The sequence below is a fragment of the Pan paniscus genome, chromosome 5 (genome assembly GCF_029289425.2).
Source record: "Pan paniscus chromosome 5, NHGRI_mPanPan1-v2.0_pri, whole genome shotgun sequence".
Classification (NCBI taxonomy): Eukaryota; Metazoa; Chordata; class Mammalia; order Primates; family Hominidae; genus Pan; species Pan paniscus.
Window position 1 is genome coordinate 14,971,793 of NC_073254.2, and position 24,644 is coordinate 14,996,436.

The 24,644-nt window shown below is 49.1% G+C and overlaps 1 protein-coding gene across 12 annotated transcripts in view; it reads left to right on the forward strand.

Annotated features, from left to right (window-relative positions):
- The window catches only part of DUSP22 (dual specificity phosphatase 22), a 76,806-nt gene extending 64,864 nt beyond the window's left edge, over positions 1 to 11,942 (forward strand). For all 12 annotated transcript variants that reach the window (XM_034961341.3, XM_034961342.3, XM_034961344.3 and 9 more), the window contains one exon: positions 4,510 to 11,942. In XM_034961341.3, coding sequence (XP_034817232.1) covers positions 4,510 to 4,649 — 140 coding nt within the window. In that variant the 3' untranslated portion in view covers positions 4,650 to 11,942. The remainder of the gene's footprint in view (positions 1 to 4,509) is intronic.
- Positions 11,943 to 24,644: the final 12,702 nt, after the last annotated feature.

Genomic DNA, 24,644 nt, shown 5'->3' on the forward strand with positions numbered 1-24,644 from the left:
CCCAGCTACTTGGGAAGCTGAGGCAGGAGAATCGCTTAAACCCAGGAAGTGGAGGTTGCAGTGAGCGGAGATCACACCATTGCACTCCAGCCTCGGCAATAAGAGTGAAACTCCGTCTGGAAAACAAACAAACGAAAAAACCTAGATGACGGGGGTGAGGTTAGGGGGATGCTTTTTGGGTTAATAATTCCTTCAAGGAATAATGTTATGGAGGACAGGGCTTGGAAAAGTGCTAATCCCAGCAAGAGCCGCCTTCCCAGCTTGGCCCGAGGAGCCACATCACCACGCAGCAGCCCCCACAATGCATGGTAGTGGTAGGAAGCTTGGCCCCTCTCTCCCCGCAGAGGCACGTCGTCCATCGTTCTGCCCTGGGCCTCGGGCACCCACCCCCAGAAGCAGCCCCATCAGCACAGACAGGAAGTGCACCTTGCTGGTGAGCAGGTCTGCTGCTTGTCAGTCAGCGCTGGGTTTCCCCAGACACTGATGGGCAGCCTTTTTGGAAAATAAGAATCAGAAGACTCCAACACGTGCACCCAAGAAATGTCACCTTCTGCTTTACAAAGGGTGTGCCCTTCATGGCAACAGGCCCAGCCGCACAGAGCTTCCTCAGAGCCAGTGTCCTGGGAGAGGCCTGTCATGTGCCAGGGTCAGCTGCTGGGATTCTCCTGGGTTTTGTGTTAAGCTGGGCCAATGTGGTGACACAGGGAACACCAGGAAGGTGTGAGAGGAGAGGAACTGACTCTTGGCTGTTACAGCGGCTGTTTGCAGGTTCAGGTGTGGCCGAGAGGGGTGCAGAAGGGTGGGCTGCCATCATTTCATGCCTGGAAAGTCACTTCCGCAGCAAGAGGCCCGCTCCATGCCTTGCCAGGCCCTCCCGTCACCGTGACCCTCCAGCTCCCAGGACCACCAGGAGCACAGGGTGGGGCAGAGGTGGTATCAGCAGATGAGAGTCTTGAAGTGGCTGGGGCCAGGCGGGCCTGGCTGAGGTTCAGTTGGGTCCTGATTCTCTGGAATACCTTGGGGAAGTCCCCAAGGAGGCAACACACTCATGTGGGGAACTTTTCCCCTCCACTGCCAGGAAAAAAACTCCCTAGAAGGGATGAGGGGTGCAGAGAGCACCCTGGCTGGTGGCATTTGATGTGTCTGGGAAGGCCCCTTCTATCCCCAAAGACCTCCCATTAGATGGCAGGGTGGTCAACCTGAGCATGGCCAACAGCCATTGGGCGCTGATGCATGGCAAGAACTGGCAAAGGGCCTTTTCTTTTGAAATCACGTCCTCACCACCATCTTGTGAGATAGGTTTTACTATGATCCTCGCTTTCGGATGAAGACACTGAACTCTAGTCTGACAGCCAGGAGGCAGCCAGGTCAGGACTGGAATGCAAGCAGCCTGACCCCAGTCACAGGCAAGGTGCGCCTACAGTCACCCCAGTGCCTTTGAGGGGGAATCACAAGAGGAGGGTGAAACCCACCCAGTGCCAGCAATCATGTGCCACCGTGTTGCAGTTCTTCCCTGAGGATGGGCGTGCATTTGATTAGAGGCCTTGTAGAGTGTGGGAAGGTAGGGAGTGGCAGAGATTCACTTCTTGCTTCTTGCAACCAAAGGGTGGCAGCAGGACAACCATGCACGCCTCTGCCGGGACCTTTCTGCCTTAGCCTGCAGTAACTGGCTGGGCACTGGGTGTCCTGGGCCCTGGGTTGCCCCCCGCAGGAATATAGAGTTGCCTGTGTGTGCAGTGGTGGGTGCTTTCTGTTCTCGATGCTCCATCTCTGTGAAAGATGAGCTCTGCATGTCCCACAAGGTATCTTCAGAAGCACAGAGATTTGCTGTGCTTGTCCAAGAAAGCACCCTATGTGTTCAGAGTGGCCGAGACGGGACCTCTCTCACAGCCTGGCACCAGGTCCTGGCAGGAAGCAGCCCAGCCTGAAGAACTCAGACAAAGAGAGGCTCATCAAGACCAGGCAAGAGAAGCAGCAGTGGGTGTCAGAGCAACCAGACTGGCAGGAGCTCCCTCCAACCCCTGAGGCTGAGGGGCAGGGCTGGGCGATGGTAGCACCTGAGCCCATTAGGACCTGGACCCTGGAGGGAGCCGGCAGGCCCTGGGCAAGGCAGGCTTTAAGAAGTGCAGCGAGGAAGAGTCTGTGTGGGGCGGCCTGGGTGGTGGGCACGGAGCGGGGTGGTTGCCTTTCACACAGGCAGCCCTGGCCCTCAGCCATGGGTGGGGCTGGCACCTCAGTGATTGGATGGAGGAAGTGCTACCAGCTTCTGAGAAGCATCGGAGTGTCAACAAGCTGACACTAAAAGGGGGTCTGAGTGAGGAGTCTCTGCTCTCCTACACAATGTGCTCCAGAAATGTGCTATTCGGAGCTTTGCCTGTGACCCCCTGCTTTGGAAGCATTCCTGCCCATGTGCCCCACTGATCTCTGCTTTTCCTGGCAGCCTGTCTGGAGAACCGACCCCTCCCAGGGAAGGTCATCTGTGTTATGGGCGTGGGAGCATCTGCTATGAACTGTGTCCTCGTAAGAGAACCCTATGAAGAGGGGTGGCCTCATCTGCGGCCCCATTGGCCGCTGTGCCCACAGCCCACAGTGAGAGCAAGGTTGGCACCACACAGATTGCCATGAGGGAAAGGAATATTTAATCTGGGCAGCCTCTGTTCGGAGGAGGTGGGGAGAGAAGGCAGTCACTCTGGAATATTCCATGAACAGAGTGGAGCCTCGAAGCCTGGAGCGCAGGCAGGGAGGTGCACCGGGCGGAGAGGCCCACAGGGGCTGCTCGGTGGGGGGGTACCCTGGGCGAGGAGGGGGGATGAGGGCACCGGGGCATGAATGGCCTGCAGGTAAAGGCCCAGAACTGGCATGGCCTTGGCATCACACTTGCAAACGCTGAGGACCTGTCCTGGGGAGACCAGAGACTAGAAGGCAGGAAGGGCTGGTTTCCAGGTGCCTGCCCAGGAAGCTCCTGTGCTGTGAGCTGTGGGCGGCTGTGGAAGGCCCTGGGGCTTGATTTAGGCCTGCGGAGGCTGGGCTGGCGGCTGCGAGGGAAGAGCAGTCAGGAGCAGGAACCACTGCCTGGACTGGACGCCTTAGGGACCTCTCCACAGAAGAATTGAACAAATGAGGTGACAATGTGGGGGCCATCGCCATCGTCTCCTTGTGACTGGCTGTGGTGGCTTGGGTTCTCCAGAAGCAGCATTAGGGGTGCAGACGGCACACTGGGGGGTTTACCCCTGTGACAAGAGGAGGCGCTGGGTCTCCCAACTACAGCTCAGTCCCACCTCCTCTCCACCAGCCCCATGGGCGCTGCCGGCAGGGACTGCCCTTCTGAGGAGCCAGGGTTGGGGAAGGATGCAGAGATGCCCGGCCCTGTGCCCCAACCTCACCTGGATGTGACCAGAGTAGCACGTACCTCCAGAAGAGGCTAGAGCTCAGGGGCACCCACCATGCTCCCAAACTACCTCTACAAAAACGAACAAAAAACCGCAGTGCACCTCTGTTTAGCGATATGATCTGATTGAAATATTTGTCACACAGCACGCCCTCTTTCTGTGCCAAGAATCGCCACGTGCACATCCCTTTTTTACTGTAATATTTATTGTATTTTCTTGGTTTTTTTTTTTTTACTGGTATGATAAATATAACATTCAATAAAAGAAAAGCTTTACTACATGCATTTTTTCTATTCCTTACTTATTTTATCCCATGATTATTAATGATTGTCATATAGAAGGGTGTCATTAATCAGATTTCCCTGACACCTGACACTTGCCAACTGGTTCCATTTCATTTTTTCTACAGAAACAGAAGTGAAAAGGTCTTGAAAATTATCTGACTTTTCACAGCTTCTTTCATTCTTTCTAGTCCTTTCTTCAAAGATAACTGAAGGTGACTGGTGATTGTTGAGGACCCTGGATGAGAAAGCTGCTTTGTTTTTCCTGAGTGTGTTCTGTGGGTATCCCTCCCGCTAAGAGACTCAGCATAGGAAAGTCTGCGTCTCACAGGAGGCCGATAGAGGCGGAAGCTTCCCCGTTTCTCTTTGTCAAAGAAACCCCTTCAGGGTGTCTTTAAATTACCATTTCCCCAAGTGCAGTTCAGAGTCAGATTTATAATAACGTATAATAATTTATGTAGATACAACTTGTTAAGACTACTTCTACTGCCAAAAAAAAAATTAAAAAATCACAGAACACCTCTATTTGATTATGTGATCTAATTTAAATACTTGTGAATGTTTGATGAGGCCCAGTCATGCAAATGCCTCTTACTGTACTGAGAATCACCATGTACAGTTTCTCTAAGGTGGGGCTCCCGCCTTCCTGCCAGGAGACCTTAAGCTTCTGGAGGGCAGGGCCTGGGGCTTTTCTGCCACTTAGAAGGGACTGGTGTGCAGTAGGTGCTGGGTCACCTTCCACGCGGACCCTCGGACCCTTGTCAAATCACTGGGCATGTCTCTGCTACTCCCTCCCTTTGCGTGTTGTCAGAGCCTCACTGTGGCCTTGCTTGTTTCAGGAAGTTGCTGCACCCCGCGAGCCAGCAAGGACAGCTGCGGGGGCCCCAGCTCATCCCTCAGAGCTGCGGATACAAAGTCTGTGTATCCTTCACAGAAAGAGCGCAGTCTTGGAGCTGCGTGTGCACCTCGCTGTTACTAGCGTGCTGGCCGAGTGCCTGGCTGAGCGGTCTGCCTGGGAGCAAAACTCCTGCTCCCCGAGTCCTCACTCACCCCACCTTTAGAAATACGCTCAGCCCTTCCTTGCCCTTCGCATGCTGTGGAATAGGCAGGGCCAGCTTTAGCCCACCTGGAGCTTCGTAAGCTTCTCCATGTGTCGACGTCATTTGTTTCTGGGACTTTCTGTTAAAAAGAAAGTTTTAGGAATTGACTGTTAGCCTCTTAAGCTTTCTTTTTTGCTTTCTTAAGCTTAAAAAAAATCATTCTGTCACGTTCATTCCCTTTTTCTGCATTTAAATCAGATCATCAAAATTACTGTTGGCCCCACTGTGCCCCCAGCCGTGTGCCGTACCCCCACCCAGCTGATGCCACGTACCCACCTGAGAGGGTGGGGGCTGCACTTGGAGGCGAGGGAAGCCTGGTGTCAAGCTCATTTGTCTCCACCTGTGTGAACTGCTCCTGCAGCTCCACCCTCTAGCTTCGTCCACCTTCTGGTTTGGGTTTTTAAACTATTGTCTCTTTCTGAGCCTATCATTGACCTGATTCTTGTCACCTTTCACTCAGATCCATGCACTTACTATCTGATAGCCTTGTTCTATTTCCTGGATTTTTTCTTCCACTGCCTTTCTCTCAATGTATGCTCATTTCTTGGAAGAGTTTGATGTTGACTGTTTGCTGTGAAACTAGCTCTGAACAAAGTTCACTGTAGCAATTGAAACAGTTGTTTAAAGCAACTTTTCTTTGAAAGATGCACAGCTTCCGATACCGGCCTCCCGCACTGCTCTATAAAATGCCCAGGTTAACACTGAACAACTTCCCAAGCCACTGGACTGACCACCACGTCCCGGCTGCAGACTCCCGGCCTAGACTTCACAGTGCCTTTGTGAACGCTTCAGGGCCGCACGTGGCATTCAGGTTTCCAAATCTGTTTTAGTTTGCAACATCTTTTATGTAGTTTCTTAGGGAAAAAAAAAAGATTCTCTAGATTTTCTGTCCAATAGTTTCTGAGATTACAAAAAAAAAAAAAATGTATTGTTCCTTCATCTATGTCAGAATCCAGAAAACTACTTTTATTTGGCCAATTCTAGAATGCTTTCAAAATGTTTTGCGCTTACAGAGCACTTTCACAAAAATTAACTCTTTTTCGCAACAAACCTATAAAATAACTAGCGCACATTTAGCTCTGAGCAGCAGAGGCTCTTCTAGCACTGCGGCCTGACTCTGGGTCCAAGGCTCTTTGCCCTAGACCGCATTGGAACCCAGGGTCAAGGAGCTCTTCAAGTAAGCAAAACAAAGTCCTTTCAGAATAACTTAGAAGCAAAGGTCGAGATAGCCTAAGCAGATGACATAATTGATTTGAAATGGATTTGTTTATAAGTTAATAAAAAAAGACGACGAGTGGAGGGGACCACAGTTACCTAATCCACAAGACAGTGTTGTCACCACACAATACAGTCATGCAGGAAAATGGTTTTCCGTGAGGGTGTGCCTTGAGGCTATAGCACTTGGAAGTCATCTTTGAGGCTCGTAGTAGGCATGAACTGGCGGTGTGTGGGATCCCACTGAGGAAGTCTGGACACACAGCTGGGTGCCATCTTGATGAGATGGCAGTGAGTAGACATGGATTTGTCCAGGAGAGACATTGCGGAAGAGGCAAAGACAATTCCAAAGTCTCCCAAATTCTTGGAAGATTCAAGAAAGACAAAGCTACCAAAAAGAAACAAGAGGCCCCCAGAAGCTTCCTGGGAGGGCAGATGAGGCTAGTGGCCCAAGCACTGAGCGAGCAGGGAGGAGGAAATTTGACCTGGGTGACTGCCTGGGAGCAGGCACAGATGCTCCAACAGAAGGGCGTGCTCTGGGGAGCACTTGAGGTGGACAGAGGGCGCCGCTTCATCCATAGTTGGACAGACCAAGCACTGAATTATGTATTCTAAGAAATGCAATTCTGAACCAGTGACTGCTATTCAGTCTAATACAAATCATCAAACACAAATGAATATACTTCTAAGGCGGTACAGCCCATGTCCTCTTGCCCCAGAGGTAAGAATGGTTTTGCCCCAAAACTTTTACAAAAAAAAAAGAAAAGCTTGCAAGTCCTTGGAAAAGAATGATCTTCAAAAGAAAAATTTCAATCGGAAAAGAAGCAGTGGGGCGATTAAAAAGTGGCTGTGACAACCACCCGCTTAAAGAGACAGTGATTCAGTGGAATGGTGGGCGTCCTTCTGACTTTCTGAGCCAGACTGAACTGAGTCAGCACACCACCACCACCGCCCTCTTCGACGTCTACCAGCTTCAGACTCAAAGGTGAGGAAGCAGAAAACCATGACATTCTTCGGAAGTAAAAAACAACTTGAGATTTGGGAAATTCGCCTGACTGGCATCACTTGGGTGGCGAAGATTTTCTTTTGTCCCAGATGTATACTTTTTGATCTGATAATAGCACTAGACAAATGTTCACGTGTGGAAAGAAAACTTCTCAAAACAACCTCTGAAGCTTATATTTATTTATCTATTTGCCAAAAGGAAGCAGGCGAGATTTAAGGTAAAAACAAACAAACTGTGGCTTCTGTAGTGACATCACCTTTTGCTTATTTGCTTATTTTATGAGACCCTTGTTCTTAGTGTGCTTGTTGCCCAAATCTCACTCAAGGAGACCTCACCGTAAAATCCCCGATGTGCATTTCACAGAATAGACACTGCCGTCCTGTGACACTTCAGAGCCTGCTGGGCAACAAAAACCAGAGAGAACGTTCTACACGCCATTTTCTAGGAAACGAGTGGGATTTGATCAGGTGGATCCTGACCTCGCGCTCGGCATGATTTGTGACTTTGGTGGCTCTCCCTGCAGTGTTGCCAGACGCTGCTGGGCGCGTCCCCTGCTTCACTGCCCTTCTGCTCAGGCTCAGTGCAGCCTCTCCCGTCCACAGTTTCCCAGTCCTTAGAGTAGGAGCAGGATTTCTCAGAGTTTTCTCTTCTGTAACATATCGGAGAGTCATTAAAAGATAGAAGTGTCTTTTTGATGTGTGGCCTTTGGGAGAAATTAGAATCATGAAAACTATTTCCGCTCTTCATTGTCGCCACGGCAACATGTCTCGAAAATGATAGAATTTTCTATTATCACCTTTCTTTATCCAAAACTTTGCCAGATTGGGGTCCCAGGATAATTTATCCCAAAACCCCAGTTTCTACGCATTTCTCGTGGTGCTTGGCTCCACAGAGCTAAAGATTCCTGAAACGGCACATGTTGCCTCCCTCAGGGCTGTGTGTTACAGCCACGTTCATATTTAGAACGTGGCAGGAAAGGCCTCCAGTAGTGGACAGACACCCACCTCGTGGCTCTCCAGACAGGTCATGAACCCCCTGAAAATCTCTAGGTCTCTAAAAGAGTGGATATTTTTTACAGTAAATTAACAGCAGCTGAATTCTCCAAGAAGACATGGGTTACCCCATTTACACTAAGAGTCCTCAGAATGTCTTTGAATAGCAACAGCAGCTGTTCTGTAATGCAAACCAAAGGACAGAGAAACCTTTTTTTTTTTTTTTTTACTATGGTAGAGTTTTGAGTGGGCAATGGGGAATTCTGGGCGTCTGAGTGGTTTCAAGCCTTTTTCCTCTTTAAATAGCAGGTCACACTGGGCATGTTTCATTGCTGATACCAATTGTTTTATATCCTAACAGGCAACACAGACTGCCTTACAAGACACACCCGTGCTGACCCCCGGCCCCACCCCTGGCCGTGTTGAACTTGGGTGACCATGCATACACATTATTTTCCACAGAAAGATACACACCAGAGCTCACTAGACAGCCCATTGGGTTGCATCAGGTGCTAACAGACACTGCAGCTGTCTGACCAGCAAAAATATTGTGGGCTTGCTGTAACGGTCATTTGCCTAGCTAGAATGTGGGGAATCTGATCTCTCTGTTTTTAGGAGATCATTTCCCATAGTTAAAGGAAGTCACTGGGATTGGTTTTAACTCCTATTTTGATTTTCTTCTCCTACAAAACACCATCCTCTCCTAATTTTTTTCATGCTTTTTGAAAACAGCTTTATTGAGGTAAGATTCACATACCATAAAATTCACCTGAGGTCGGGAGTTCGAGACCAGCCTGACCAACCTGGAGAAACCCCATCTCTACTAAAAATACAAAATTAGCTGGGCGTGGTGGCATGCATCTGTAGTCCCAGCCACTCGGGAGGCTGAGGCAGAATTGCTTGAACCCAGGAGGCAGAGTTTGCAGTGAGCCGAGATCAAGCCATCGCACTCCAGCCTGGGTGACAAGAGCAAAACTCCACCTCAAAAAAAAAAAAAAAAAAATTCACCCGCCTACAGTGTACAAGGATTTTTAGTAAACCTACTGTGGTGTGCAGCCATCTCCATCATCTGGTTTCAGAATATTTTCATTGCCCCAGTAAGATCCCACTGCCTATATGCAGTGAATACAGTGAATTCCCATTCCCACTCCCCATATTGACAACCACCAATCTCCTTTTTGTCTCTATCAGTTTGCCTTCTTAGGACATTTCATATAAAAAGAATCATGCCATCCTTCATGTCTGGCTTTCTTCACCCGGCATAAAGTTTTTGAGCTTCAGCCCCCTGGGGCACGTCTGGGTGGATCTTTCCTTTTGATTGAACAGCCTGGTTTCTTTTTTATTGGAGTGCAGGACTGATCACTAGTGAGTTGGTTCTCACAGTGGTTCTCCACCGGGGCTGACTGCCCCCTGGGGACATTTGTCTGGAGACATTTTTGGCTGTCACACCTGGGGTGGGGGCTGCTCCTGACATCAAGAAGGTAGGGGAAGCTGCTAAGCCCCCTACAAAGCACAGGGCAGCCTCCAGAGCTGGGAATTACCCGGCCCAAGTATCACGAGAACCAAGGTGGAGGATCTTGTGTTAGACTTCACTGAATCTTCACTTACCATCCGGGTAGCTGTCTAGAACCAAGTGGTGCTCGATGTAAACCTCCTTCCCTTTGAGAGTGCTGCATGCCACTGTACTGGAGTTTTTGTTTAGTTTTTACATATATTTGAAATACAAACTCTTTTGTGGAATTGATGACTTTTCTTACCATTTGGGTAAATTCTGGAATCTCCTAAAATATTATTGGTAGTATGCACTGTCCACGAGAGGAAGATGAGGAGAAAAAGAGTACAGCTCTCGTCTCCTCGTTGAGACACCACACAACCTGGTTTTAGCAACAGAAAAATAGCAAGTGGTTTGGCTGACGCAGGCTAAGATCCCATGAAGCCGCAGAAACAGGTGGGAAGCTTATAGTAAAGTCATCTAATAAAGTAAATCTAAGTTTATTCAGCAACAAGTTGCATTTCATTTGTTTTTGTGGTGTGAGGACCAGCGTTCCGCATTCTGGTTATATTTTGCTAGTGCTGCTCCAGAATTTTGAATCTACTTTTATTCTTAATATGAAGGAATGAAGTTCACAGTGGGGTAGAGGTTAAAAGGAAACAGATATAAAGAAACAAAACCAAAGAAGTTCTTATCATCCAGCATTTGGCACAGCATAAAATCCCTTTAGGAGCGAGAAGAAATCAGCCTGAATTAACATACTTTGTTTTATCTGAGACCAGGGACTCGCTGACCGCTTACTTCTTTTTCTCTGGGGTGGCTGAGATGCCAAGACATGAAATTCTATCTCTCAGTTCTTTGGAGCTCTGTGTGTTGGTGAATTAGAAACAAAGCACTCTGTTTGGAGCTTAATAACGTAAAAGGAGACTGCTGTGATGTGAGTCGGTAAACTGTAGTTGGCAGAGGGTACCTTTGGGGATTTGACAAATAAACAATGGCGGCATTTCAGCTGCCCAGGCAGTCTCCTCTCCTGACCCCTCTTTTGCTCCAGTGGGCAAGTCTGCCTCTGCCCTGCGAGGAGGACATGCGGAGGTCGTGGGATGCGCTCCGGGGGCTCTGCTGCAGCCTTGGGTCCCTCCTCAACCCTCCTCTTTGTTTTGACACAAAGAATAACAGCACCGGAAATATATGGTGAGAGTAAACTGAGGGCAAAGCACACACAGAATGCATGCATGCATATGTGTGCACGTGCACATATACACATGTACACACGACACATGCATCTACACGTGTGCATATGCACACATACACAATACATGCAGATACGCATATAGCATGTGCACATATGCACAGATACATTCACACATCCACATGTCTGAATGCTTGCATACACATACTATGTGTGTACACACACAATAACATGCATACACATATAGCATGTGCACACACAATACACGCATACCCACATGTGTGCATACATGTGCAGACACAGACATACACGATGCATGCACACACATATACAACGTGTGCACATGTATACATATACACAATGCATGCATACAGACATACACATACGATTCATGCACATACACATACAAAGTGTGTATGCACACTCATACAGGACTCACATACACACACACACATTCTTCAGCATTATTGCAGGCACTTGGACACATTCTGTATTCATCACTGCCAGATCAATATTGTGTCCTGTGTTACAGAGGAGGAAGCTGATGCCAAAAGAGGTTAAATAATTTGCTCCGAGCCACGTAGCAGGTAAGTAATAGAGCCTGGGTCGAAACCACGTTCTCTCCAAATCTGAACTCCAAAGAGAGAAGCAGCACAAAGGAAGTGTTGCCTTTAAAAAGATGTACCTCCACACGCGGGTGTTCCAGCCCAGTCACCCCAACACCACTGAGCACCATTCACCTCAACGAGGGCATGGAATTCTACCCGAATGTGAGGCGCAGTCGTGTGATAATAGACTTAATCTCTCTCTCTCTCTTCCCCCCCGCCCCCCCGGAAAGAAGGAGATGTAAGAGAAGCCCCCTGCCCCCCAGCACATGTTTCTCTAAACCATTCCAGCAATAAGTAGTTTGCTTTCCGGCTGTGGGAGGTGGTGGCGATGGGAGGGGTTCTGAATTCTCTGCGCACATCTCCTCTCTCCAGAGTCAGTGAGAGGATGAAGCTCTGAGAATCCCAGGGAGGAGAGTGGTTAGTGGCTGCTGTTACAGTCCCCTCAGGAGTGTGTCTGTTCTTCCCTGACGGTGACATTCTGTCCCCCAGAAATGTTTGCGGCTGATGGAGGCCTGTGGACTCTCCAGGAGCACAAAGCTCCCAGCTCTGTGACAAGCTGTTACCTGTGAGAACTTGACGCCCCAGCTCTGCTCCCTGAACCCACAGGCTCCCTGGGCATAGCTGGGCTCACAGCCCCCAGGACTTCTCTTTGTTTGTGATCGCGTTCTCATCCTTGGGTCTTTGGAGACATTTTATTTTGTAAATTCGAGGATTTCAATTGCTATTATTATATATATATATATATATATATATATTTTTTTTTTTTTTAGGTGAAGTCTCGCTCTATTGCCAGGCTGGAGTGCAGTGGTGCGATCTCTGCTCACTGCAAGCTCCGACTCCCTGGCCCAAGCGATTCTCCTGCCTCAGCCTCCTGAGTAGCTGGGATTACAGGCAGGCACCACCACACCCACCTAACATTTGTATTTTTAGTAGAGAGGGGGTTTCACCATGTTGGCCAGGATGGTCTCGATCTCCTGACCTCGTGATCCACCTGCCTCAACCTCCCAAAGTGCTGGGATTACAGGCGTGAGGCACTGCGCCCGGCCATTACTATTATTTTTTAAATGGGAACTCTGGCACTCAGGAAATGTTTATCCCAACTTTGGAGACATACTATGACCTAGTGCGCAGCCAGGGAAAAGTGACATCAGCCCTAAAAACAGTGAAATTCCTCAGGCCACTCAGCCCTTGCCAGACGCTGGCTTCCTGCACGGCCGAGTGACTGGACTGCGAATCCATTCCACGCTTATTGACCACCTTCTCTACCAATGAACGCAAAGCATTTCATTTCTTCTTAATTTCAACAAATTTTAATGGACAAAAATTGTATATGTTTATGGCGTACAATATATTTTGAAAATACGTAAACATTGTAGACTAAGTACAAAGCATCCGTTGTACAATTCAGTGAATATAATTAATAACAATGTATTGTATGCCTGCAAATTACTAAAACAGTGGACTTTAAGTACTCTCACCACTAAAATATAAGCATGTGTGGCAATGCATATGTTAATTAGCTTGATTTAACCATTGCATGAAGCATTTTGATGAGTTTTTTAACCCTCATCCTATTGTCCTTAGGAAGAAGAGGTGCTTTTCACAACTTCTGAAAGGGAAGGAGATATGTCTCATTTTTACTCCAGAAATCAGGATGGCCACTAGAAGAAGGCAGCAGCTGCTGCCTCCTTCTCCCTGCCTGCCCACTCGCCAAGGATTTTTCAAGCCTCATGTCCTTCAGCATCAGGCTGAAGCTGCGAGTTCCATCCTCAGACTGCTGGGAAACTTGCTTAGGGTCACAGAGTTAGAAAAGGCCTCGCCAGGTCGCAAACAGAGACCTGGTCCTGAAGCTGTCTGTGTGGTCCTGCCTGGCAGACCCCAGGTTTTCTGTGGCTTGCTGCCCTGTGAGGGCCCATGGAAGCCCTCCCCGGAGGGGCTGATGGAGAGAGTTCTGAATTCCTGGGCTCTGGGATGTGAAGGGAGCGGACTGCAGGTGAGGGGCTGTCAGATTCCAAAATGCTGCTGGCATAAATGTTATTGAATGAGTGATTCATTCTGGGAGTGTGGGGTTTGGGTGACTCTGAGTCCCTGTCCTCCAAACATTTACACACTGCACCTCCATGTGGGCAGGGAGCATAGGTGCCCACCTCCCATTCCCTGAGATAGGGTGGATAGCACTGGCTAAGACCTTAGGGTGAAACACACGCCGGCATGGGGTGCAGCGTTGAGGACTGAAGACGGAAATCCATATTCAAATAGCCATTCTGAGGGTTTCTCTTGCAGAGGTCATTTCTGCTCAGATCTGGTCGGCACTTCATGGGTTTGGCCTGGACAGGCAGCCGACCAAACCCGTGCTGGGCTGGGGCCCGGCTCACCATTTTTTGGCTGGCTCTTTATTGTATTATATTTCTTTCAGTTTTGTTGCTGAAAGTTCTTTTGGGGGTTTTCTGCTTAAAACCAGAACCTGCAAATCCATGTAAGGGGGCTCCCTACAGTGGGCTGTGGCAGTGGCCGGGGAGGTTCCCTGCACACACTGCTGTGACTTCTGCTAATATGAGCACTACTAGCTGGCACTCTAGGCTTCAGCTCATTTCTAATATTCTAGATGCAAACACGTACAGATCGATGTTCTGACATATTATTTTGGAGACCCTTCTTGTGCTCTGCCTGCCCTGATGTAGGCTCTGAGGGGACCCTGGAGCCACCTTACCCTGCTGTACCCCAGAGCAGTGCTTGGCACAGGGTGGGCACTCTGCATATGCCTTTAGAGGGAGCAAGGCCGTTCGAGTTGAAATCACCTTCTCATGAACCCAAGGCTGACACAGTGGCAGGGAATAAGTACATGCGGAGTCACAGACTCATGGTTGGCTGTGCATCCGAGCCTGTCCTCTCCATGCTGGAGTTCCCAACAGGCCAGAAGGGCCTCAGAGGGGTGGCCCAGACCCCCTGGCACACTGCACCCATCAAGTGTGAACAACTTCACTGTAGATTAACAAGTGTTATGGAGGGGGGCCAGGATCCAGTTTGGGGGTCCTCAGATATGCAAAGAGCTCACTGAAGAAAGAACTTTGATTATAGCTTCCCAAATGGGAGTTAATGACAAAGATACGGAGAAGTAGTAATAACAGTAGTTACACGAGCAGTGCAGTAGCAGCGGCAGGAATAGTAGTGGTAGTAGTAGCAGTGGTTGCAGTAGTAGTGGTAGGAGTAGTAGCAGCAGTTGCAGTAGCTGTGGCAGGAGAAGCAGCAGCAGTTGCAGTAGCTGTGACAGGAGTAGCAGCATCAGCAGTTGCAGTAGCTGTGGCAGGAGTAGCAGCATCAGCAGTTGTAGTAGCTGTGGCAGTAGTAGCAGCAGCAGTTGCAGTAGCTGTGGCAGTAGTAGCAGCATCAGCAGTTGCAGTAGCTGTGGCAGGAGTAGCAGCAGCAGTTGCAGTAGCAGCAGTTGGAGTAGCTGTGGCAGGAGGAGTAGCAGCAGCAGTTGCAGTAGCTGTGGCAGGAGGAGTAGCAGCATCAGCAGTTGGAGTAGCTGTGGCAGGAGGAGTAGCAGCATCAGCAGTTGCAGTAGCTGTGGCAGGAGGAGTAGCAGCAGCAGTTGCAGTAGCTGTGGCAGGAGTAGCAGCAGCAGCAGTTGCAGTGCAGGAGTAGCAGCAGCTTAGGTAGCAGTCGCAGTGCAACAGCCGCAGCAGCATCAGAGCCTCGGCAGCTGCAGCAGCAGTGGTAGTAATAATAGTAACAGTAGCAGCCACCCTTTTTTGAGCACCTCCTATGTGGCAGACACTGTAGCAGGTATTAGTTCATTTAATACTAGCAGGAGCCCTGTTGAACACTCTTCATGGCTTCCTTTCCCCCATGGCGTCTGAGCCCCCTTCACTGGCCTCACAGGAACCCCTGGCCACGGCGCCTGCCCGCTGCTCAGCCCTCCTCTGGCCACATGCCCCACCGGCACACAGCCTGCATCCTCCTTTCACTTCCTCAAAGGTGCCGTGCCCTCTCCCCTCTGCACTTTCCACCCCGACCCCACTGGCCTGTCTCCCTCCCCTCCATGGACCTCAGGTTAAGTCATGCCTGGTGAAAGCTCCCGGAGCTCAGACATGCTGGTTCCCCGGTACTGTCATTGCGGCTCAGTCCTTTATCTCCCCGTCCAGAAAAGACGGATGTGCTGGAGAAAGGACAGGGCCCATGGAGGGCCACCAGTGCCACCTGAGGTAGTGCCCAAGGCAAGAGCTGGAGCAAGCTGAGAAAAAAAGATGTAGTATTACGTTCTAACCCACAGAGCAAAATAAACACCCACAAGCCCAGACTGATACAGAAAATGCAAACCCTGCTAGAGGAGCGCATTCATCAGCCTTGCCCACCGCTCACTGCTGTGCCCCTCCAGGCCCTCGCAGGGAACATGGCACATTGCAGGTGCTTCATAAAGGACAATGGAGTGAAGGTGGTGGATGTGTGCCCGGCGAGGGTGGTGGCTGGAAGGTCTGCTGGTGCCTGAGGGAAGGGCAGTCAGTATCAGAGTTGGAACTCTGCAGCTGGCTTTAAACTTTGCTTTTTTATGACTGCCTCCCAAAGGTGAGGAAAACTCAGTTGGCTTCCTTGTTCTCACATCCCAAAGACAGTCAGGAGCCAGGACTGGCAGCATTTTACAGCTCTGTTAAGAGGTTGACCTGTCCTGGAAAGTGTAAAGGACTGTTCTTTACAGTTTATGATGCCACATTTCATGAATCTGAGAATCCATGCCACAAACGGCCTTGCTTTACCAATGCAAAAGGGCAAATCAAGGGGTTCTGGCCCGTCTTGTGTCATTCAAACTGTAGTTTTGAAAAGTTCAATTAGAATGTTTTGCCCGTGATAAGAATCACAAGAGACTCTTCAAGTGCTTTATCCTGGGAGAGTTGAGTGGTGCTGCCCAGCAGCAGCGAGAATGCTTCTCACGTTGCTATTCGGTGGCCCCTGCTCCGTGGGGATCCGGAGCAGTTCACCGCCTGGCTTTTGACTGTTTATAAATTTGGCATAGGCATGCCAGTGGGTTTTGCAGAATCCACGTAAGGATTGCACGTTACATACCAAGCTTGCCAGTGACGCACTGGCTGACATGTCCCACGGCGTGTCCCTGCTTCCTGGCCGCTGCAGCAGCCTGAATTCAACTCTGCAGAGCAACTTATGCTTTCCTGAACCTTATTTCCTTAAGAGCTATTTTTAGAAAAATTAGGACTGAGGTTTGATTCCTGGTTTTAGGCTCCCCAGGCTGGCAGAAGCTGGAATTGCTTCAAAGCAACCAATTCCTTCTTTGGCCGCTCACCAGTACTCCTTCTGCTGAGGGATGAGGGGCCGCCAAGGGGGACAGAAGTAAGCCGAGCTCTGCTCGTTGCCCTCACACTGGTGAGCTCCTTAGCGTGTCAGGGGCTGCTCCAGGTAGAGTGGGCACAGCCAGGACCAGAGAGGCCAGCTCCCTGCTCGCCAGGGGCCAGCATCCCCAGTGGATTCAAATGCAAAAGGGCAAATCAAGGGGTTCTGGCCCATCTTGTGTCATTCAAACTGTAGTTTTGAAAAGTTCAATTAGAACGTTTTGCCCGTGATAAGAATCACAAGAGACTCTTCAAGTGCTTTATCCTGGGAGAGTTGAGTGGTGCTGCCCAGCAGCAGCGAGAATGCTTCTCACGTTGCTATTCGGTGGCCCCTGCTCCGTGGGGTCCGGAGCGGTTCACCGCCTGGCTTTTGACTGTTTATAAATTTGGATTATAAATGACTGTGAAATGGATTACAATATGTGAGTATAGGTTTCATGGATCGATTCCCGGCCTGGAGCAGGGAACATACCAGAGGAGCCTCAGGCATCTTATGGGGCCAGAAAATGAAGAGGTGCTTGAAAAAGAAAGGGGTATGACAAGAAGCCACATGACTAACCTGGAGGAGCTTCCAGTGGCCAAAAGTGGAGCAATTTGAGCAACAAAATAAAAAATGAGAATAATGGATTCTAATCCATGGAATAAAAATAAATATCCCTAAGTCCAGATTGATGTAAATAAATTATTGAATAAATAATAAACAACAGAGAAGAGACGGTTCTTCCTTATAGAAGAACCCAGGTTAATGATTGTGGAAGGAATGAGAAAAATACAAAATCATCACTAGGCAAACTTTACAGCAGCAATTGCTGTCAGCAAGAGCCATGGGTGGACACTGCGACCACTGGGCAAGGCTTTGAGGAGAAGCAGGACATTCGCATTGTCGCAGCTGATGGAGAAATCCTGCAAACACCACCTTAACCAAGTGATCCAGGGAAACAGCACCACTCCTAGGACCACGGACATCACATCCCCCAGACACGTGGCAGTGAGGAGGACACATGCCCGTCGGTGGCATTCCTGCCAAACATGCACTAACCTCAGTGCAACCGGAGGAAACATCAGACACACCCAACAGAGAGGCAATCCACAAAGTGAGTGACCAGTACTGCCAAAGTGTCAGGAGCATGAGAGATGGGGCAGCTCTTGGACAAACCGTTAAGAAGACTCTACTGATCTACTCCCCTGTGGAATAAAGTGAAAGGACTTGGGATAAAAACACACTTTTAGCCAGGCGTGGAGGCTCACACGTGTAATCCCAGCACTTTGGGAGGCCGAGGCAGGCGGATCATGAGGTCAAGAGATCAAGACCATCCTGGCCAACATGGTGAAACCCCGTCTTTACTAAAAATACAAAAATTAGCTGGGCATGGTAGCATGTGCCTGTAGTCCCAGCTACTCAGGAGGCTGAGGCAGGAGAATTGCTTGAATCCGGGAGGCGGAGGTTGCAGTGAGCCGAGATCGTGCCACTGCACTCCACCCTCCAGCCTGGTGACAGAGCAAGATTCCATCTAAAAAAAAAAAAAAAAAAAAAAAAGACACTTTTAAACCCTGGCAGCACTCAAGCATCATGTGGAAAGCTTGAGAACCACGTAAAATGTGCAATAGCAGTGAGGTCGCTGAAGGGGCCAAGTGAGGTGGAGAGGGAAAAGGCCGCTGAGTCTGGCCAGTGTCGATGGATAGTTAGAGTAGTGCAGAGCAACATTTCTTATCTGTATTTAATAGCAGGTTTTTACAAATCAGCCTTATTTGAAAAACTGTCTAAACTCTCTTTTGCCAGATGGGTAGCTTACTTTGTGCACAACACTATTTTAAGTTCTATTAAACATAATTAAGAAATAGAAGAGAAAATAAGAGATTACAGGAGAAATGCACAAATCAAAGATCAAAAAGCATGTCCATCAAAGAAAAGAGAACCCTGGTACACTGTGGGTCAGAAGGTAAATTCGTATAGCCATTATGGAAAACAGTGTGGAAGTTCCTCAGAAGATTAAAAACGGAGCTACTATATAATCCAGCAACCTCACTACTGGGTATATATCCAAAAATATTGAAATCAATATATTGAAGAGATGTCTGCCCTCCCGTGCTCACGGTAGGATTAGTCACAATAGCCCAGATCCAAAATCAATCTTAGTGTCCCATCAGTGGACACACGGATAAAGTGTGGTAGATATACACCATGGGATAAGATTCAGCCTTAAAGAAGAAAGAAGTCCTGTCATTTGTGACAACGTGGATGAACCTGGAGGACATGATTCTAAGTGAAATAAGCCAGGCACAGAGAGACAAATACCACATGATCTCAGTCACATGTGGAATCTGAAAACGTCCAACTCATAGAAGTAGGTAGCACAATGGTGGGTACCGGGGCAGGGGTGAGGGGCTTAGGGGGATGCTGGTGTCAGGATACAAAATCTTAGTTAGATGGGAGGAATTAGTTCAAGAGGGCCATTGTACAGCATGGTGACTATATTTAATAACAGTGAATTGTATACTTGAAAGTAGCTAGAAGAGTAGATTTTAAGTATTCTCAGTGCACAAAAAAGGCGAGGTTATATATACATGTTTGATGTAGCCTTTCCACAGTGTGTGTGTATATATATAAACATATTGTACACCGTAAATATATACAATGTTTACTTTTCAATTAAAATAGATAAAAAGGAAGATTTTCTGACCAAAGTGAGTAGCTGATATAATTATATTATGCTGTCTTTAGATGCTAATTACATTACAAAAAAATTTCCATTTGGTTAGGAAATACGTATTTTAAGTGCCCATAGATACTACATGTATTCTGAGCTACAACTTTGCGCAGCCCACTACAGGTGAGTGGGTCAGAGAGGCCCCATCCAGGAAGAGGAAGCTGTGGTTTAATTAGAGCTGGGATGGGGGCTTGCCTGTTTCTGCTAAAGACAGAGACTTGAATCATTAGAAAATGGGAATAGGCTGAACGTGAGAGGCAGCAGTGAGGTTTGTTTTCTGTTATTTATCTTTTTTGGGCTGAAGAGGGCAACTAGGCCACTGGGCCCAAGGTTAGGAGGACAACTGGTGTCATGATAAAGATCTTTCAGGGTTTTGGTCAGATAATTGGGGTTGATTAATGTCATGGTGGAGCCTAGAGATTCTGAGAAGGAGGAGAGGAGTTCAGTTAGATACCCAGCGGGTCATAAGCAGTCTGACTGTGTGTGCGGAACACCCCCAAAGCCCACACTGGGGAGGCGACTTGAAGGAGGGGACTGTCACCTTGCAGAAGGCCGAGAGGCCCAGAGGCTCAGAAAAGGGATGAGGCCATTGGATTTTTGCCAGGAAAATGTCACTGGTGGTTTTGGTAAAAGTAGTTCCTCCAAGGTAAAGACCGAACTAGAGCTACTCCACTGAAAATTTATTGAGGGGAGGAAACATGCTGTCGTGTATCTTTGTATTTCCCAAAAACATCTAGCCCAGAATATCATCTTCAAATTTTTGACATTGGGGTTCTGTGTTTTCCTGCTGAAAGCTTCAACCAAAGCCACATTTCAAGCAATTAAGAAAAAGGCATCTTGGGAGGCTGAGGTGGGCAGATCACGAGGTCAGGAGTTCGAGACCAGCCTGGCCAAAATGGTGAAACCTCATCTCTACTAAAGATACAAAAAATTAGCTGGGCGTGGTCGTGCGTGCCTGTAATCCGAGCTACTTGGGTGGCTGAGGCGGGAGAATCGCTTGAGGTTGCAGTGAGCCGAGACTGTGCCATTGCACTCCAGCCTGGGCAACAGGGCGAGACTCTGTCTCAAAAAAACAAACAACAACAAAAAAGGCATCAATGTGAAAATAAGTAAACAGCATCAAGACGCGTTTAAGGAATACATTTTACAATGCAAAGGAGGAGAATGGAAGACTGGCGTAGAGGGAGGGATTGAAAAAAAGTTAAGGTCAAGAGATATTGTCCTAGGGTTTGACATAAATCAACATGATTCGTCAATCCTGATGTGTGTTTCTGTTCTTAAGAAAATATCTGTATGGTTTTGCTAATAATACATGTGTATCCCCCCAAAAGTATGAAATTCGGGGAAAAAACTGAGACCAGAACAATTTATACCGAGAACGTGTGATCCCACCGCCTATGTTGGTAACATGTTGGGGATTTCCCCGAGGCCTGCGGAGTTTTCTCAGAGTTAAGATCCTATCATGCATGCAATTTTGCGTATGCTTTCTTCCCTTAACCTCATATCGTAAGCATTTTCCCCAAATTAACCAACATTTTCATATAGTTTTCCTAACTGTGTAGATGTACCGCTGCGTACTTAATTGCTCCCCCGTGTCTAGATACTTAAAATATTTCTAGGTTTTACGGTAACCAATGCTGAGATGGACATCTTTGCAAAAGAGTGGTCCCATCGCTCTCCAGAAGGAAGCACGCGCATTTCAGCTGCACGGTTATTGTCTTGTGTGTTCTCGTTTAAATGGGTGTGAATTTGCTTTTTCTTTTTAGTAATCATTCACTCCTTTATTCATTTATTCGAAAAGATTTTATGTGGAAATCTAACACGCGGGAACACAGTTCTAGCACCGGCAGTCTCAGAGAGCAAGAGAGACGAGGCCCCAGCCCACGTGGCACTCACAGAGACAAACACCGCAGAAGAGAGGCAGAGGTTGGCCAGCACGGGAAGAGAGGCACTGTGGGAGAAGCGAAGGCACCTGAGGTGTGGGAGTGCCTGGGACACCGGGGGCCTCCCTGAGATGCAGCCAGGGAGCAGGCAGTCATCCAACAGGGATTATTACTGAGGCTGAAAATGTTTTCAATATTGATCGCACTGGGCTCGTTCCTTAATGAGACATGTGTCAGAGGCCGTCCTCACTCCCCAGCAGCTCCTGTTGGCTTCGAGCAATTCTACCAACCCGTCCCCCTCCATGTGTTCCTCTCTAAATGGAATCACAGTGCCTGCTTCACCTCCCCACTGGGTTCTGTGAAAAATTAGAGGCTGGTGCAGAGAATCCCACCAAGTCAGCCACAGACCAGACACGAGGTTGACCCCTCTGCAGCTTGTCACTGAATGCCAGTCTGATGTGACTCCTATGTGGAGTCCTCTGACCTCCTTGAGGGCCTCAGTGTGTAAACAGGTGCCAGGCTGAGCCACCCCCTCGAGGCTCCCTCCTCCTAGCATGTGGCTTAATGTTTCAAAACCAGTTTTGGAGAAGAATCCTCCCTGCAGTGGCTGTGCTCATAGGAAGGGCCCGGCAATCCCGCCCCTCCACCCGCACACCGCCTGCCCTGGTCACCGTGCTCCTCCCAGGGCCGCTCCCCACGTGGGTCTGCCCAACAGGCGTGGACACCTGCGGCACTTCCAGAGCCCGGCAGCCTGGACAGGAAGTTACCTCGCTGTTCCCCCCCAGGGCCACGCCAAAGCTGTGCTGAAGAAAACCTGCCTGCAGGGAAGTGATCAGCGCTATGGTCAGAGGAAACCTAGTTCCTCCTGACCTCCCCTTAGCCCTAACCTGAGACGCCTGGGGCCGGAAATAGAGAAGCCTGCTGTTAACCTCAATGTCCCCGGCATTCTGCACGGGTCACGAGCCCTCTCTTCCCTGTGTGTCTGCCCATGAGTGCCATATTCGCACACCCAGGCTGGGTCCACCTACCTAGCCCGCTTTGGGAGTGAACTTCCAGCTGGTTTTTACGGGACAGTCCTCCAGAACATCCCTCTGGTGCTGCAAAGCCAGTTCTCAGCCAGACTTGCTACCTTCCATCCCAAATGCCACTCCTTGGTCATGGTTTCCTGTCCCCGGTGATGGCGCCGTGGCCCCTGGTACTCAGCATCTCTGGGGTCCTGCCTCCCGGGGTGTTCAAAGACAGCCCTCCTGAGCAGCACCCTCCCTGATCCCCAGGGCTACCCTGGCCCAGCAGCATCCAGTCCTTCCACTGGGGCTCTCTTGCGCCTCCAGTCCAGCCTGGAACCCCTGGCACAAAATGTCTAATGTGCCTCCTTCAGCCCCCCCTTTTCTCCAGCTGTGTGGTTCAAAGACTGCGGTTCTCAGACCCCATAAATCAAAATCTCACAGCTGTCTGATGGAAATGCAGATTCCTGGGTCCATTGGCTGAAGCCAGACAGCTGGTTGGGGCCTGCAAGTGATTCTGACATCCAGTGATGTTGAAGGGCCAGTGACCTGCTCGTGGAGTATGGACTCCTTCGCTGGCATTGGGGCTCCCTCCCCACGGTCTTCCTGGATGGGCTTCAAACCTCCTTTCTGGCCCCTACGCCCTGGGTCCCGCCCCCAGCCCAGACTACTTGCTGTTCCACTGTCACACGGGAGGAGTTACTGCCAGGCTGGGCTCTCCGCCTAGAATTCCTGCTTCTGTGGATTGAAATCTCATGACTTCAAAGTTCAGGTGAAACGCCACCTTCTTCACGATGCCAGCTGCCTCCTCCCCCTTTCCATTTTGTCATCATTGTCTTTCATTCCACCTTCTACTGCCCTGGAGGATGACACTGTCCCCGAGTGAGCTGGCGTGCCCCCAGTGCCAGGCAAGGGACTGTGCATGTCCCCTCACAGTGGCTCCGTGTCCTGGCCATTCTTGTGTCTTCCTCAGTACCTTGGTTCTGTGCCTCACAAAAGCTACTGGGTTGAAAGAAATCACAGAACCTGAGAAGAAACCCATGCTTTGTTCAGACTCAGGATGCGATTCTAGCTTGAAACCATTGCAAGAGGAACTCCACCAACGTCAAGTCCTGCTTTTGCGAGCCCCCTCGCCAGAAGGGAGGGAGCATGTGCAGTAGGAGGTCTCCTCACTTCACAGGCCAGGGCACCACTCCGGAGCAGGGACTCAGAAAAAGGCAGAGGAGTGTTCCCTGGCACATGGGGAGTGCAGCATGAGATACCAGTCAGGAGGGGTGGAGGGGAGGAGGGCGCGTCGTGTCAGCAGGACGGACAGTGGCCCCGCACTGCACCCTGCAGCATGGCAGGTGGAGGGGAGGAGGGCGCGTCGTGTCAGCAGGACGGGCAGTGGCCCCGCACCCCGCAGCATGGCTCCCGCTGACGTTTCTCTGAGAGGCCTGGTCACACCATAGGTTTCGTGGTCCCTGGAAAAGTAGAGTCCCTCCTGGGGTTGCACAGTGCATGTTGGGACATCTTCCTCCACTACACAAATGAAAAAGCCAACAGAAATCTCGCTCCGACTGCCACAAGGATGCATCCTCTGTAACTCTCAAGTGTCCTTCTGATGCCAGATGGCTCCGTTTTAACCGGGATATCGAAATGAACACATCCGGGAACTTAACTTTGCAACTGGAACTTGAACTTGATTTTCAAATGGAATTCAGAAGTTTCCATGAAATAGAAAAGGAGGGTGGTTTATAATGCATAAACCAGACTGGTAGAGGAGAAGAATGTATTAGGGGCTTTTTATTACAGACAGTATAAAAAGAAGTCAGGAAAGAGTACAAACTTCACCCCCAAAAGGAAGGTAAATAACTTACAAAATAAAAAGTTCACATAAATCACAAATTAGCAACATTTAACATTTTAAGCTTCCCAAAAGTTCTGTGCAGCTCACCCTTGATGAACATACCCAGATGGAACCAGGAAGAATTAATTTGTGAAACTGTGACCATCTCATCAGAGACTGTAGCCACCCATGAGTGTTCAAGTAAAGCCAAATACATCTGCCAAAGAAGTGTAATTAAAATATTCACAGCATAACTCCTGAGATCTTATCTTTGATATAAGTTAGCTCCATTTACACTTAGCAGATAATACCAAATTAAAACAGAGACTAAATTCAGTGAGCAGAGAAAACAGCCTAGCCCATGGATTTATTCTCAATGCACTGCCTCCTGGCTTTGGTGATTTTGCAAAGAATTGAAAGAAAAAGCACAACATTCAGAATAGAAAGGGAATTTCTGAAGGGAGTTTCATAACTGAAATTTCATTTTGAACTGGATGAGGGACGCTGTTTAGTTCAGTGACCACTGAGGACCTCCGGCAGGCTTCGGGGTGTGCAAAGACAGCCAGGATTCAGCCCGCCTCAGTGGAGGGCCCCACAGCACAAAGGG